This window comes from Ptiloglossa arizonensis, chromosome 1 (genome assembly GCF_051014685.1).
Source record: "Ptiloglossa arizonensis isolate GNS036 chromosome 1, iyPtiAriz1_principal, whole genome shotgun sequence".
Classification (NCBI taxonomy): Eukaryota; Metazoa; Arthropoda; class Insecta; order Hymenoptera; family Colletidae; genus Ptiloglossa; species Ptiloglossa arizonensis.
The window spans coordinates 20,329,592-20,346,739 of record NC_135048.1 but is presented as its reverse complement, the minus strand read 5'-3'; the positions used below and the strand labels follow the sequence as shown (position 1 = coordinate 20,346,739).

Genomic DNA, 17,148 nt, shown 5'->3' with positions numbered 1-17,148 from the left:
TTATTTATTATCAACAACGTTTCGATCATCAAGGTGCACAATCTACTTCAGGTATGAACCTCAAATTGCATTTAAATATAAAGACTATCGAATACGAAGAATCATTGTTGCGTGTGTAACACGAACAGGAAAATTAAATGTTTGACCAATGATAATAAAATTTTCTTTACCGTGGTGCTGCGCAAAAATGCTTTTTCCATATTCGTTAGTTTTCCGTGTTTAAATTTACCTTAGCTCGTTGGAAAAACAACGCTTTCGAAAGCAACGACGTGTTATCGCGATCGTAATCAGAGTTTAATGCCACTTTTCTTCGGGAGGAAAGTGGTTCACAGTTTCGTTCCACCATTTTAATAAACGTTTATGTATTTTGATTTTTCGAGAATAGAATAAAAATTATGCGACGGTACGAAAATCAAGAGGTGAACATTATTAAAGTTAATACAACCATCCGTATAATTTTTCGCACGCCAACTGTTTCACCGCTATTCGTGAAATCGATCCGATCGATCCGTTGAAACACCAACGCGTGCAACACCAACACCGTCATCGTTTACATGTCGTTGCATAAATGAAAGGCTGTACGTAAATTTTCTACCCACTTAACACTTCCAGTGGCATGCTAGTTCTTGCTTTTATTGCGAGAGATAAGATAACAGGTAGCGAGGAGATTTGAGACGTAGATCTCGAGGTAGAACCATCATGGTTGGACCGCTCAGTTTAACGATAGCGATCACTTTAATGAGTTTCGGTAAGTAGTGTTTACAATTTATAATTTTTACTACCTCCTTCGCGCAATTATTGCACGAAATTACCGATCTCATTATTTAATTTAACATAAATAACCTATACGTTACCAGCTCGATATCTGCGTGGAATATTGTCGGTAAATTGTTCGAGATTAATTTGCGCAATTGAATTAAATATTTCTACGGTGATTTATTAATTCGTGAATATCGAAACTGACAGAAAATACGTGGAATACTTTTAACAGTTTATTCAACACGCGCGTTGAGTTAAAATTTCATAAATATTTTATAATCGATCATTCTGAATCGAAGCAATTAAAAAAAGTAGAACTAAAAAAAATTTCAGCTGTGTTTCATAGTTCTAATCACGTTTTTTAAACTATAATTTCACGAACATTATAAGGTATAAAGTTTATTACGGTAAAATCAATAACGTTGGTTGTAGTCGCAACAAGCCGTTAATTAAACTTGAAAAGTAGATTGAACTAAATCTTTTCTTCCAACTTTTACTTATCTGAACACGCAGTTTCTTTGTTAGGTAATTACTCGTTACGTAATTCAAGTTTTTTCTCTCTTATGAATTCAGTTTGCCCTTGTTTGATAGTTTTGAAAATGACTACAGATTATAGGTCGAGAAAGATTTAATAAATGTTTCGTTACGGTTACACAACGTTAAAATTTGATTGTTTTTATTGACTGTTATAACGGTGCTAATTAAGTTCTTAAATAGGTTGACCGAAGGATTTTACTTCTTACTTGATAACTGTGTTTATTCTACAATGAATCAGAACTACAGAAATGGGTTAGAAAGTAAGAAATTGTGAAGATTTCTTTAGTAGACAACTTTTGAAGGTATTTAATTACGTTTGAATGAAATATTACATTATACAATTTATTGATAAAACACCAATAATTAATCCTCTACAGACACACTCTGTGGTTTCCAAAGTAGAGCTTCTCAAAAGTCCACAGGGAGTGAAAATTCTTCGAGTTCGTAGCAAATTTTTCTAAACGTGAAATATATTTATTACTTCGAAATACCAAAATTTGTTATCCGTACACAAAAAGTACGCTTCTAAAGTAATTATTATCGTAAATCGTACATAGCTATTAATTCGTAAAATTATCGTTTCACAGCCCCCAAATAAATTATTGCCTTCCATACAATGATTCAATTTTAGAGATTTCATCAAACTGGTAGTCGTTAATAATTTCGTCTGACGAAAATTCTTCGAGTTCGTAGCAAATTTTTCTAAACGTGAAATATATTTATTACTTCGAAATACCAAAATTTGTTATCCGTATACAAAAAGTACGCTTCTAAAGTAATTATTATCGTAAATCGTACGTAGCTATTAATTCGTAAAATTATCGTTTCACAGCCCCCAAGTAAATTATTGTCTTCCATACGATGGTTCAATTTTCGAGATTTCATCAAACTGGTAGTCGTTAATAATTTCGTCTTAGGAAAAGAGGTCGCGAGCGAAGAATCTTTAAAGAAAGCGTTTTCGAGGAACAGTCGAGATTTCGTAATCCAATTTTCTCGGAATCTCAAAGACTCCGAAACTCGACTTCAAGCTCGGTACTTTGTAAAGAGACGGTTTTTTTCAGAGCTGAGTTATTTTGAAAAGAAAATCGATCGGGGCTAAAGGACCGAACGTGTCCAGGTACGATGCCAAATTACAATGTGGTTTGTCGAGGGTTGAAAGTTTTCGAGTACGAGCAAAGACGGTGGATGGTGTAACGAATCATGTTGCAAAGTGGGGTTGTCATGGCGAAAGACGCTTAATGAGAAAAGTACCTCCGTCTTGGTTCTTACCGTAACTGTGTCGCATCTGAAGAAAGGGAGGAAACAACTCATTAAATGTACTGTGTCTGGCAGAATGTTCTCTAAACGATGCTCCTCCATGTAACACAGCCTCTCCCTGGAAATTTCAGAAAATAAATTTCAACGTTCGTCCCGTGTGTTTCAAGTTATCTCGTTAGTAAGTTAACATGGACATTAATAAATCCACCGTTCTTCTTTTGTGATTGTCGAGCTATTGTCCGCTCGGAGCGTCTCGAATAAAAAGTATTCTCGTCGTTATTATCCACGATAGTCACGGTTGAATCGTGAATTTCTCTAAAATGATAATAAACGATGAAATGGCTGCAACTTTAAGCGAAACGTTCAGGTTACAAATTTTCTGGATTTTTTTAATATAGAAGAAAACGAACACGAACGAAAAGAGTGAGAGAAGAAACAAGATCGGTTAACCGTACATTGGAAAATCTACCGACAAGGTTCGATATCAAACGATTTCGTATATTTGCGAAATCTTGACGATATTGAAAATATTCCAGAACTATTTCTCTTAAATTTCAAACTTTAGGAGTACACGTTCCGACTGATTAAACTTTTCGAAGACAAGTACGGTAACGGTGGTAAAGAATTCGTTCGATATTGTTCCGTTCGGTAATTAATGATTTTTCGATGTTGCTCGACAGTGTACGCGGATGGAGGATCCTTATGGTGTTACAGTTGCAATACCGATTTGAGGGTAGCCCATACGACGGAGTGCAACGATCCGTACAACCCATCGCCTAATTTCGACTTGGTACTCTGTCCCCAAAACGACTCTCATCATTGCCTGAAAAGCGTGATCACTTGTACGTATGAAAAATATTCACAACTAATCGTAAGAGTAGATTACCACTGCGTGCATCGATCATTGTTACCAGGGCGCATCGCGTCCTCGTACGTGCTCGCGTTAACCTTTATCGCGTGCAGTTCGTCTGCATGCGCGTAACGTGCTCGTCGAAATGCACTAATGGATTCGAACGAGGCACTTTAAGGCAAACAAAAAATATCTCGATATTGACGAGAAGCGTATCGAGAACACAGTGGCCCACGTACGATGCACAATATACTCGAGAATGTGCGTCTGCCGGTTAACCAATCACGTTCATCGAGACGGTCTCGCCGCCCCTAAGTGGGCTCTGGCTCGTTCCTGAATCTACGATATTTTCTATTCACGCACGATCAATATTATCGTAGCGATACAATAATCGATACTCGATATCACCGATTCGATAATATTGAATAATAATCGTCGCGGTAATATTCGGTAATCGATACCGTTGCGTAGGTAATGTTCAATGTTCGTTATCAAAGTTTCAGTAATATTCAATAACAAATGTCATTGTCCCGGCAATATTCGGTAATCCATATTACCGTTTCGTTGATGTTAAATAATCCCTGGAAAAATTGGAAATATTGTTCCCAAATGCGAAGTAATATTTCTAATTTAAATATGTATTCTTGGTATACTGTAGAATACTGTCTGCACGTATACATTGATACGATTTAAATAATATGAAAAGTTTCTTTAATTGTTTCGACGTGTTTCATCGATCCACGATATCGTCCTTAGGCGGTCAATTTTGGCAATATTCGATATTGCACGATAATATTGACCGTGCACTGGTACTTTTATACCCAACCACTAACCAACGATAAATCATGTGTACAAATACGCAGAGGCCGCGTTAGGCGATTTTTTACACGGTCGTGTGGTGCAACCCATCGACGTCATCGAGTGCATACTCTCCGCGCGTAGACTGTACTACCGTGTTTCCGATTTACGATGCAGATCTTACGCAGATACTATAACGACGTCGTAACTGTTCCCGTACATGTGTTTCACGAAGGTTGTAACATAGTATGCAGATACGTTTTTCAAAGTTCATTCAACGTTTCGAACGATCCCCACTAACGAATCAAATGTACCAAATTGAAAGTAACAATACAAACCGAAGAACGAGCATCAGCGATAATTCGTAACAACATTCGTTTAACGATTAATTTTTTAAATTTGTCTCCCAAGGGAAGATTCTTTAAAATTCTTCGATTCTTTAAAATCGAACTGTACGTCATCCGTGGAAGGTTTTCAAATTTAATTTTAATCTCGAAGAAACAGCGTTTCTCGAGAGAAAATTTATTTTCGTTATCGGTGACTTTCAATTTGGAAATTATGAATTGGTAATTTTGAAAATATATACTTCTGGAATTTTACAATAATACTTCTCTCGGAAAGTAAATGTACAGATATCGTTTTCAGATTCTTGGAATGAGACACGCGTCGGCTGTAAGGTTATTTTTTCTCCCCGTTTGATTAACATTTCGTCGGATTCGTATTAATTTATACAAGACGAGGATCGATCGTAATTACCTAACATCGAGAAACGCTCGTCGGTATTCAATCTTGAAATTCTTCGTCGATATTTTATCGCGGAACGATCAACGATACGGTTTTCCGTTTGTTGCGTTTATTTTAATGGAATTTGTAGCTTCGAGATTTAGCAATTAAAATGTTACCTCGATAGTGGCGAGGCTATGAAGCAACGATTTCCTTAATGATCCAGATAGGGACGTCCTGGTGACGGTGCGAGGTTGCGTGCCGTCACGCGAAATCGATGGATACTGCCAACACGAGGAATATTTTCCAAAGTCCAGCATCACGTGTTCCTTTTGCAACAACTACGCTTGCAACGGTCAAGGATCGTATCATTTATCAGTCGCGCAACATTTGGAACTACTCCTGCTATTCGTTTCCGTATCATCGTATCTCAAATAACGTTTATCGTCGTATTCCAACAGCTCGTTAATTTTCTTCGATCGACGACGTATTTGTTATTACTTTTATTAAATTGTTCACCGACATCGCAGTTCTATAAATTTGTACGCACAATGATTGTAACCGTATCGCGTCAAGATTGTAGAAAATTCTTCAAAATGTAATTAATAAAATATTATTAAGTGAAAGTTGTTTTGTCCGATTCGTGTAAATATAGAAGATAGTTTATACAATGTAGAAAAGTTAAATTTGCCCGAAACAATTCTTTTTCCCAATGCCTAATTATAGTAGAAATTTTGCGCGACGAACGATAAGGTTAAATTTATTCATATTTTTATTTGTAAACTAATTACATATTAAAAATTAACTCGACGAAGCTACATCGTGATACTCCTAGTGGTAACGAATCAAGAACTGGATACAATCTCAGCAATAATATTTTATTTTCCCGGGCCTTATGAACGAATTTGTAACAATAATCCAATCGTAATAACAGTAATGATAAAAATACTCGCGGTTAAATTGACACTCTCTCGTTGCATTAAATTAACTACAGAGAAACTTTTTCGACGTTTCATCCGCGAAAATAATCTCTGCCAAAAATATAATTCAATATTCGATACTGTTCAATGATGAACATTGTTCAATAGTCGTCAAACTGATATAATTTAACCGCGTCATCCGATTTCTCGATTAGTCTTTGACAAATTTCATAAATTACAAAATCGAAGCAATCGTCGCAAAGTAATTTCTACTTTAATAATCAGCGTCGTTAAATCAATCCCATTTTGAGGCCCCGTTAAAGCTCGAGGCCCCCAGGGAAGGCCTTGTTCGTTCGTGCGTTGTATCGTCCATGCGTATATGGCCACGAATAGATTATCGCTGGAAAAAAAGTTTTCCTCGGCTTTCGAGTTGACCGCGTTTGGTCCACAAAAGGGAAGACGATGACGTCGAATGACCGGAAACGGTTGTTGACTTTCAACGTTGAAATTAACCGGCTCGTATGAATGAACTGGGAGACACGGCCGGTTTGATGTAAGCTTTGCGTCGATGGTGGTAACTTTTAACTGCTGCGCACGAAAACGTGCACGCACGGATGCACCACGGACTCACATGTACGCGTATAGGTCGAGGAGAAAGGGTCAAATGCTCGAGTCAATTCGGTAATGTCTCGCGGGGTTAATTGGTCTTCTGACCCGTGGCAAGACCTCCTTAACGAGTCGGCAGGCCTCACTTTGTAATCCTGCGTTTAGAGATCTGTAAGCAACTTTGATAATCGTGAATTCGAATTCGATCACGCGCGATCACGTTACGGTGGAACCGTAATTATTCGAGTCCCTGTTACTCGATTGTTCTCCAATCCGATCGTTCCATTTCGTGCGAAATCTCTAGACGACGATTTAAACATTATTACGGAACGAGAGAATTTTCGATAAGTTTCTTTTCTCTAATATTTTTAATTTAAGTCGAGGGTACCATTTTGTTAGAAATGAACGTTTAACGTTGATTTTAGGAGGGATACAATACTTGGAAATAAATTTCTAATCTTGTTTAAGGTTCACCGATTTGAAAATGTTTATTGAAATCAATTTCCTCGGACGATACCGATTCATTACCGTGAAAAATGTATTCTCCACGAAGATTGACACAATTAAGTAAGGATCGATCGTGTTTAGATGCAACTAAGTTTTTGCATTGTTAAATAATTAATTGCATTGTTAATATTTGCACATTGTTAAACGTGTTCTATGTTCTTGACCGCTTTAAACGCAATTTATAATACATGTTCAGCTCCGAGGTTTCGGAACACTTAAATATTATCGTAAAATACTTTTATCGTTGAATCGAATTTAATATACTTGTTGGTTGTCTCTAAATATTCTTCTTAGGAAATATTTCAGAATTACAAATCCACAGGAACTGAAAATTGTAATCGATTCGTGTGAATTTGAAATTACGCGTTATTCCTGTGTATACAGGTGTCTTTTTTTCAAGCCAAGGAACATTGGATATTTTCGCGTTAAATTATCGCACGATTGGTTGGAAAAAATGAGATAAGTATCATATTTGATGGAATCGAATATCTTGATTATATTCGACTTTTATTTGGAGGTGTGGCATGCGGTTTACTTTTATACTTTAATTTGTGACTGAATTTTTTAATATCTCTATTTTCAATTTTGGAAATTTCCTCGGAAATTTATTCAATCGGTAATAACGCAGCAGAAATAACATAAATACGGTGAATAATTCGTGCAACGATAAAACAAAGTGTTCCACGTTTCGAAGAAAAAAGAAGTGTATACAAAATGATTCTGCATTGCATAGCCAATTTCTTTGGTCATGGGAAAAGAAAAAACGTTATTACCGTGTTTACATTTATGTTTACGTTTCACGAAACGTTGTTACATTTATTTAAAATGTGATGGGAACCTGAACAGAAAATAGTATATCTATAAGTGTGTGTAGGTTAAGTTATCGTTTATTACGTAACATGAGGTATTTATTCTTCTCGACAAGTAAAGCTCAATGAGTAGTTTCAGCGCGAATGATTCATTCGGTGGGCACGTGACACACAGTATATACGGTGCGCGCGTGAGAAGATTGTGTCCCGGTTCTGGCGGGTTCTATTCGTTCAGGGGCAAGATCGTATATATCTCGTACGCGCCCGAAGAGATGGCTCCTGAACGAATGGAACCTGCCGTAACTCCTGACGCAATCTCCTTCCGCGAGTACTATACATAGGCATGAACAAGCAAGCCAATCCTTACGATCTAATCTTTAAATTCAGAACAAAATCGTTGCTGGAATGTGTTCTCGAGTACTTGTGTAACTTGAGTCTATTTATAAGGACGGTTAAGATTTATTTATTTATTTATTTATTTATTTATTTACACGTTAGAATTCGATAATCCATCTTCGTGTACGCGAGTTTCAACATTTGTCCACGATAAATCATTTCTGAGGTTGAGAATGTATCAGAAGTCAATTTTCCACAGAGATTAGGTATTGATAAATCTACACAGGAATGTTATCATTACGATCAACTTGAAAAACATGAACTACACTGAAAACAACACGGTAAGTACGTCCTGACCCAAACCTTTGAACTATAAATCTTAAAAATGATAGAAGTAACGAAAATTAAACAACAAAATCAGTAGTAGGCGATAGTCTTTTCGATAACTGTACATTATTTATTTTAATCGAAGCTGGATTAATAACAAATCATATAGCTGTGTCTCGCTTTTGTACTAAAGTGTATTTAATTTTACTTTCTTCCCTTCGCTCGATACTGTATTAGTATCTTTTTTCCTTTTTACTATAATTTTGGTAGAATCAAGACGTACTATTTTCTCTTCGTTTGATACAATCTTGATACCATAAAAATATATTATTTTTGTTCCTTTCTTCTCTATAGAATCTAAATACGTAGAATATTTCCTCCTACTTAATACAATCTAAGAAGTACAATAAACACGTACAATGTTTTGTCCTTTTTAACACAATCGTGGTACAATAAAAACACATTATTTTTGTTCCTTTCTTCTTTATACCATGTAAACACGTACAATATTTCCTCCTATTTAATACAATCTACTTACAATAAACACGTACAATATTTCCTCCTATTTAATACAATCTACTTACAATAAACACGTACAATATTTCCTCCTATTTAATACAATCTACTTACAATAAACACGTACAATATTTTCTCCTTTCGAACACAATCTACTTACAATAAAAGCATACTGCGTTCTCCCATTTAACTGTATAAAATCTCGATGAAATAAAGACGTATTATCATTACCATTACGATCGTTCGCAAGATCGTAATTCGCACAATACGGGTAAACTTATTTCCGTCAGCTGTTCGGTGCTCCCGAGGTACCCTCTCTTGAAAGCGGGAATCACGGGGCGACCGAGAACCAGGAGACCTACCTCGCTGTAATCTGAAAATCCGCGGGCGCCGACCGAATACGTACTCCAGTTTCCAGCATACTCTGGTTTCCACCTCGAAAGATCCCAGAGCGTTCGACGGGCCCCGTAATTGTCCTAATGAGTCCAATGAGGGCCGCGAGCTCTGTCGGTCTCTGTTATTCCCCCCACCAACCCCTGACCGCAATTATTGTTTCGTCTCTTGTGTTCTCTCGGAAGCCTCCTTCGGTTGTTTGCTCTTGACTCCTACTTCCTGGCGGTTGCATCGCCCGCGGAGGGGTTACGGGGTTATTAGGCACGATACGCGTTATTACGCCGGTCCACGTTAACCGCGTGCTCGAGAGAACGAAGAGTGAGAGAGTGAGAGACTGAGTGAGAGAGAGAGAGAACGGAGGGAGAGAGGGAGCGAGGGAAAAAAGGAAACCGTGTGTGCACGCTCTCGGCAAAAAGGGGGTGTTGCCTCTTCAGTATCGTAGTGAACACGTTCCGTGACGCTGGCCTGTTCTTATTCTGTCTGGTATCGTACGCCAATGGTATCATTTCTTACGTATTGAGCAGTCTCCACGTTGCTTGCGATCCGTGGCGACGACGATCGATCGAATTCGCCTGGAAGAGCATTGAAATCACCGAGTCGACCATCAAAATGTCACCCAGGTTCGTGTGGATGCTGCTGGTTCTCGGACTGGTCGTTCTTGCGCGGTCAGGTGAGTAACAACCGAGTATTTTAATCGATTTATGAACGTTTCTCGAATCAGTTTATTCGTGGTTCGATCGGTCGAATCGTAGTTTATTTATTTTTCAATCTGGAGGGATAAAAAATCGACGTCACTGACTTAGGAATCTAGGCTTCGACGAGGTGTCACGAAGTTACTCGATGAGGTTATCTCGTTGGCTCGTGGTTATCTCCCAAGATAACGAGAATTTATCGTGGTAGAGAAATATTCGTTATTGAAGGAATAATTCGTATTTACTTTTTTTGTACATTGTTTTAGTCGGTGACGGTGTAAAAGTTTGTGTCGAGAAATATGAAAACGTTTAAGTTGATCGGAAATTTTTGGAAGGTGAATGCACTTTTTTTTTCAAAGAACCTTTTTAAATTTTGTCGAACAAATAAGGGTTTAGTTCTACTCGCGTGATTTGCGTTTATATGCGTTTCTAATCATTTATCGTTTAGTTTAAGTATTACTTATCTCGTGGACGTATAAAGAAACAAGAAACAATTTCTTCAAAATCCTCGCGCGTTGCGTGATTAATTAGTTTATAAATCGATAACTCGAGAAAATTGGAATATTTGTGAGGATGAAAGGAATTTATGCACAGAGTATGTAACTATGGAAAACGTTTTTATATTAAATATTAGAATAGAAAACTATAATTGCCGTAACACTTGAACGAATTAAAAAATTAACTGAAAATTGAATACAGAAGAAACGTGTAGAGAAATGTTAAAAATTAACTTTCGACGTTCAGATTTGCGTACCACGTTAATATTTTACAAATTAATATAATCGTTTGTCCATACAATGCACGTACACTTACAAAAATTATATTGTCGATGATTTTCACGACAATAAATCTTGAATGAAACCAGTTTCTTATTGTGTGCTTGAATTGAATGATTTTAAGGAGATGGATAACTTACTCATGCTTCAACAGCGCTCCCAAATGACTCATTCAATAACCGGTTGTTGAATTATGAGTAAGAAAAATTTAATGCGTCGTATCTTTAGTAAAACCCTATCTGAAATATTGGCATTCGTATTGTCTTACACGTTCCGATTATTATTCTTGTTATTGCTCTTTTTGTTGCCTCGTTATACCATGGTCCATTGTTACCGTCTTATCAAACGTATTACGTTAACTGTAGTTGAGGTCTACTCACTATTACAACCTACACAACAAATTACTCCGATATGACCGATAAAATATTAATTCTGCAGATTTATCTATAATCGTCCAAATAGAATCGTACTTGAATTAAATTAATTTGCGAAATGGAATTTCAGTCTTGAACTAAGCTCTACTATCGATCATTATATTAATATAAATTACATTGATACATGTAAAATTCTGCGCGGTATTAATCCTTTTTTAAATTAACACAGTAATGTGGATAATTCGATTTGTAACGTACAGTGCCTGTATATCGTGTACAGCAATATATTACATAATTACTACATTATTATGAGCTTCCGTGATCTACATCAGAAAGGAAAATGAGTATGTCAAGAATGAGATACATTACGATTAAATCCAATTCGGAAGAAACATTCTGGAATGTTACGCAAGTAATCGTTGTAAAAATTCTATAAGAAGTTTATCAATTCGAACTGAAGAAGAATGGCACTACCCACAGTGACTAACAGAGTTTCCATTTAGGTATTTTCCGAAAACAGTGATTTCTTTCGATAATTTTTATAACTACTAATTTTTCGGTGAATGTCGCAATTAAAGGAGGAAGGCGAAAATAATCGTAATGGAACGAATATTGATGACGTTTGCTGTATTTATTGATAATTCGTAATGCATTCTGCAGGTTCGGCTTTAAAATGCTGGGATTGTGCCTCCAACTTCAATGCTTTGTGCGGCGACCCAATGAACATCACGGAACATCATGCGACTTTCCATACGAAAGTGTGCGAGAGTAGCTTTTACGAGACATCGAAGCCCATATGCCGAAAAATCGTGAAAAGAGGTAAAAGAATTGAAAACTTTCGGCTAATCTGCATTCGTAAAATTCAGAATCGATGAAACTGTCGAAAGATTCGATCATCGTTTGAACAAACGATTCGTCTGAACAAACATTTCCCGGTGAATCAAAGTCCAAGGTCGCGATTGCAAATTTCGTTGATAAATACACACGAAAGTGTCAATAGATTTCTAGACTTTACATTACAACAAAGAAAGTGAAAATAATTTTAGAAAAAAGTTACTGTCACGACCGGAGATTGTATACCATTTGGTTTCATTGCGTACTGGCACGCAGAGCGAAAAAAATATGCACGTAATTATACATGTTTACATTCTAGTCATCAATTTACATTCATTATTACAATTCAGCTCCTTTCCGTAGCGCCGAATAATCTGTTGCATAATTAATCGACAAATCATCATTCGATATTTGAGTAGTCGAATATCATTAGTAGGTATTTGAGTATACGAATATTGTTATTCAATATTTGAGTAGTCGAATATCATTAGTAGGTATTTGAGTATACGAATATTATTACTCAATATTTGAGTAGTCGAATATCATTAGTAGGTATTTGAGTATACGAATATTATTATTCAATATTTGAGTAGTCGAATATCATTAGTAGGTATTTGAGTATACGAATATTGTTATTCAATATTTGAGTAGTCGAATATCATTAGTAGGTATTTGAGTATACGAATATTATTATACGATATTTGAGTACTTGAATATCATTATTCGATAGTCGAGTATCCAAATACCATTATTCGATAGTTGAGTATCCAAATACCATTATTCGATAGTTGAGTATCCAAATACCATTATTCGATAGTTGAGTATCCATATACCATTATTCGATATTTGAGTATCAGGAAATCGTTATTCGGTATCTGAGTACTCGAATAATACTGTCCGATATTTGTGTATTCGAATATCGTTATTATCGTGATCAAGGTTTCGTGATAGCTGTTACAAGACTGTTACGTTGCTTGTTCATGTGCAATGTACTTAAATACGATGACGCATTCAAACATTGCGTGGAATCGTCGCATCACCCAATGATCATCGTCTTCGAGCTGATCGCTATACGGCGCACCGTATTACTCCCGTGAGTCACGACACGCGTTACGCTACTATAATTGCGATAATTGTGTGCAACCAAGGCCGAAACCACACCCGCGTTAGAGAAAAATCACTCGCCGGTGTAGGATCATGAATATTGAGGTTAATCGTGTTAACGTGACAGGAATTCTAGGTTTAACGGCGCACGTATGCGCATATGTACATCCACAACAAGCGGAGGATTATCAGAATTTACATAATTCAGCTCATAATAATTATGCAACCCAGAAGGAAAAGTACTCTGTTTACGGAATTGCGGAAACGAAATGTTTCCGAATAACTTTGGTTCCTTCCGCAAAGAATATAAATTTAATCGTTTAAAGCCACCAAAAATTAATCCTTTCGACAAAACCTTGAAAATTTGAATATCCATTAAAAATGTTCGATTCTTATGAATTTTTGTTTCATATATCGAGTAGAGTTAAACATCAGTTTATAACGAGTTGTTCGTCGGTTCACCGCGAATATCGTACAGGTAAAAATTGAAATTCCTTTTACTTTCATCCCTTTCTTTTTCTTCGATTATTACATTCGACGAGCAATTCTTTCGTAATCATTTTAAACGTTGAGGTTTCTTTAAACCGTGTATCCACTGAAGAAAAAAAAACAATAAGGGAAGTTGTTAACGTTTGTTAACGGAACTGAATTATTTTCACGGTGTTTGCGTCGTTTCTCGTTCTAGAATTTCTGTAAACGATCGGCACGTTGCACGTATCGCGCATTATTAATCATCGTACAAAAGAACCAGGTTTTATTCGCGTGCACAATGCCATAATTACTTCCGGAGAATCTTGGTACATATTGAATCACGAGCGTTGCTCAACCTGTTGCGCCAAATCGTTCGAACAATACTTTATTGCAGCCTCAAACATTTTGCATTGCACGGTCGATTGCACATCTAAGCCGGAAATCGTGAATATATCGTTACACGTAAATCGAAGATAAGAATTCCGTCGTACAGTCCGTTTCCATGAAAATAAGCAATAATTACCAATATCGACGTCCTGTTATTTTGTAAACAAATATCGAAGCGAGAAAAACGATGACTCATATCCATTCGTTTGCGCACAGACTGCGCTGTAATTCGATTCTATTAAATTATTTAATATCGAGCGCGAAAAGTGATGTGGAATGACCGGAACATAACCTGCCATGATCGTTTCAACGATCATTCTGCTGCGAATCGCACGAAACACGAAAAGTTGTAGATTATTTATTTTTATACCGGATTGCAATCGCAAATTAACGTTACTGCATAATATACGCGCCGAGATTATTTTCACTCTGCGAGGACGAATAAATCGAGATTTAAAATTTTCCTCGAAGTAGCTGATCGAAATCGTTATATACGGAGACAGAATGAGTAATATGAAAATTATTCAAATGAATTGACGAAGCGACTAGATGAATCGAATAAATTATTCTTCTATTTTATGGCTATTAGAATACCACGAACGAATTTCGAATATTTAAATATACGAATACCTGAGTATTCGAATAAGAAAGTATTCGAGTATCATTATTCGAATAAGGAAGTATTCGAGTATCATTATTCGAGTAAGAAAGCATTCGAATATCATTATTCGAATAAGGAAGTATTCGAATATCATTATTCGAGTAAGAAAGTATTCGAGTATCATTATTCGAGTAAGAAAGTATTCGAATATCATTATTCGAGTAAGAAAGTATTCGAATATCATTATTCGAGTAAGAAAGTATTCGTCTATCTGTACTGATACTGTAAAATGCTTCATAAATATTCCTACCACCTCTTTTTTCGCTGATAGAATCTTTTCTACAGCTGGAAACATAGTGACTGCACAAACAATTGTTTCCAGCCGGAAGATGTATCAGTTTTTTTTATCAAACCGGAAACGTTGTTATCGTTGATAAAGTATGTTCAATGAGAATGAAATTTAAAACGATGTACCTAAAGAACTTATTTCCAAATACTCAAGTATTCGAATGGAATTTGAATTGTATTCGTCGAATAATTTGAATCATCGAATACCGAAAACTTCAACGAGCAGCCCTACTCAAGTACTACTCGAATCGAGAATTACCGCGCATCGTCCACACTGGAACTCACGATTCAATTTTTTTTCCCCAGAAAATAGCGAACGAGTGGTGATACGTCAGTGTTCCACTCCCAACGTTGACGAAACGGACATCGTCGATGGTCCTTGCAGCGCAATGGCTATGTCAGGTCGGAGCATAATAGAGTCTTGCCACATTTGCAGCACCAATCTCTGCAATTCGGCGACAAGTGCATCGATTATGCAGTCTCTTTACATCGTGTCGTTGGCCGTTATCGGTTACCGTTTCTTGCAATCTAAACACAGCAACCTTTAACATCGCAAGGTTACCATCGTGTGAAGAAGGACCTGCAAAAGACGAGGAGCACTTTCAAAGGGGAAAAAAGAAAAAAGAAAGAAAAACCATTGGAATCGTTGTGTGTCGAAACGCAATCAGCGAGTAGCGTTTCTTCCTGCCACTTTGCAGAGATTGTCGGTTAATTAAAGATCGTTACTCCGCAACATTGCTTCGAATTTTCGTTGTCGTCGCACGACGTTGTATTAAAACGGTCTCACGTGGTCTGGGACGAACTCGTTAGTGTTTTATAGTTAGATACTTGGTTAGTTGCGTACCAAATAGAACGATTCGACGCGCGTTTCACTACTTACGCTAACGCGCTTGAAAGCTTTACTTAATTTAATCGTACCGCGTAACGGTCCACGATGTGTCGCGTGAAAATAGTATTCGAGACAAGATGATTATTTTTGTACCATATAATATATATGTATATAGATGCGACGATACGCGGTGACGACGTGTTTGTACAATAAACGGGAGCTGTTCGTTCGAACCGTTTCGTTAAGTGTGTTCGATGTGTCGCGGTTTCATCGGCGACAACGCGTTCTTCGCGTCACGATTTATGTAATTCTCGATCGATCGATCGATACGCGCCTAATGCCGCACGCTGTTGTAGATAGTGCTTCCCCTTCGTTCGTTTCGATACCCGTTTTTTTTTTCGATCTAAGCTCTCCTCTCTTCTCTCCTTCTCTCTGTCCCTTCTTTCGTTTTCGTTGTTTCTTCTGTTGCGAAATTAATTTAAAATGCAAAAAAACAAGCGGAAAATGTAGCTTATCAGATATCCGTCCAGCGCTTAGGATAACGTGAAATCTCCTTTTAAGATGATTCGCGGCCAGCGAATGTCTGAATTCGTTTAAGTAGTGTTTACGTTATATAATTCTTTCGAATTCTATCGATCTTTAACAACTCGTACGTTATATTCTTTTGTTTTTTTCTGCGTACAGAATTAACGTTTCGTTGCTACTAATTTGTTTCTCCCTAAGTATGAAGCACAAACGTCGAAATATGTACTTTGTAAAATCTATTAAATTTATTATGTATTCGAATTGAAGTGTTTATCGTTGTTTTCGAGCGTGTTTTTATTTTATACCCCAGCCTTTAAGAATCATTCTTAGTTGATACGTGTACTATTTTCCATTGCATTGTTTAGAACAGATTTCGTCACTCGTTGGAAGAATCGTTGGGACAGATTTATCGCTTCTTAAAATTTATTTGAGCGCAACGATACATCAAACAAGCGGAACCGAGGTCTCCGCTTCATTTTTAATTACACGAACGTAATTCGTGAGATTTCCCATTTGATAAGCGTTTGCAAAAAATAATTACTCCGTGTGCCGGTTTTCAACGAGACGAGGATTGAAATTACAGGAACCTCGTGACAGCATGTTTTAATCGAAATCTTAATTTCAGTTGTCATCTTGAAAATACTTGAATAGCATTCCACATACGTATTTGTAACTTTAAAAAATTTGAAAGAAAATAGTTTGATCATCGAATACAATTATTTTGTATTTTCTTAATTTACGAAACGTGGAAGTACGAATAAAAAAAACGGTGCAATAATTTATATCGAAATTCGTCCATAGAATTCTTCACAAATTGATACATTTTTTTAAATATTCTTCTATACTTGTCATAGCGCGTCAGAATAAAA

The 17,148-nt window shown here is 36.7% G+C and overlaps 2 protein-coding genes across 2 annotated transcripts; both read left to right on the top strand.

The window, feature by feature from the left end:
- Positions 1–559: 559 nt before the first annotated feature.
- LOC143149573 (uncharacterized) lies at positions 560–5,542 on the top strand. Its single transcript, XM_076317098.1, has 3 exons — positions 560–748; positions 3,234–3,395; positions 5,151–5,542. Exons 1-3 carry the CDS (start codon positions 700–702, stop codon positions 5,360–5,362), a joined length of 423 nt encoding a protein of 140 aa, XP_076173213.1. The 5' UTR covers positions 560–699; the 3' UTR covers positions 5,363–5,542.
- Positions 5,543–9,700: 4,158 nt separating this feature from the next.
- Positions 9,701–16,560, top strand: LOC143147779 (UPAR/Ly6 domain-containing protein crok). The gene is made up of 3 exons (XM_076313371.1): positions 9,701–10,008; positions 11,841–11,999; positions 15,232–16,560. Exons 1-3 carry the CDS (start codon positions 9,948–9,950, stop codon positions 15,471–15,473), a joined length of 462 nt encoding a protein of 153 aa, XP_076169486.1. The 5' UTR covers positions 9,701–9,947; the 3' UTR covers positions 15,474–16,560.
- The last annotated feature ends 588 nt before the right edge of the window (positions 16,561–17,148 follow it).

What these genes read in the sequence shown, in the direction of transcription:
- LOC143149573 (XM_076317098.1), top strand. Translation starts at nt 700, where the DNA reads ATGGTTGGACCGCTCAGTTTAACGATAGCGATCACTTTAATGAGTTTC. An exon ending in GATCACTTTAATGAGTTTCG is followed by an intron (nt 749 to 3,233) that starts GTAAGTAGTGTT and finishes GTTGCTCGACAG; the next exon opens with TGTACGCGGATGGAGGATCC. An exon ending in CCTGAAAAGCGTGATCACTT is followed by an intron (nt 3,396 to 5,150) that starts GTACGTATGAAA and finishes TTAATGATCCAG; the next exon opens with ATAGGGACGTCCTGGTGACG.
- LOC143147779 (XM_076313371.1), top strand. Translation starts at nt 9,948, where the DNA reads ATGTCACCCAGGTTCGTGTGGATGCTGCTGGTTCTCGGACTGGTCGTT. An exon ending in GGTCGTTCTTGCGCGGTCAG is followed by an intron (nt 10,009 to 11,840) that starts GTGAGTAACAAC and finishes TGCATTCTGCAG; the next exon opens with GTTCGGCTTTAAAATGCTGG. An exon ending in CCGAAAAATCGTGAAAAGAG is followed by an intron (nt 12,000 to 15,231) that starts GTAAAAGAATTG and finishes TTTTTTCCCCAG; the next exon opens with AAAATAGCGAACGAGTGGTG.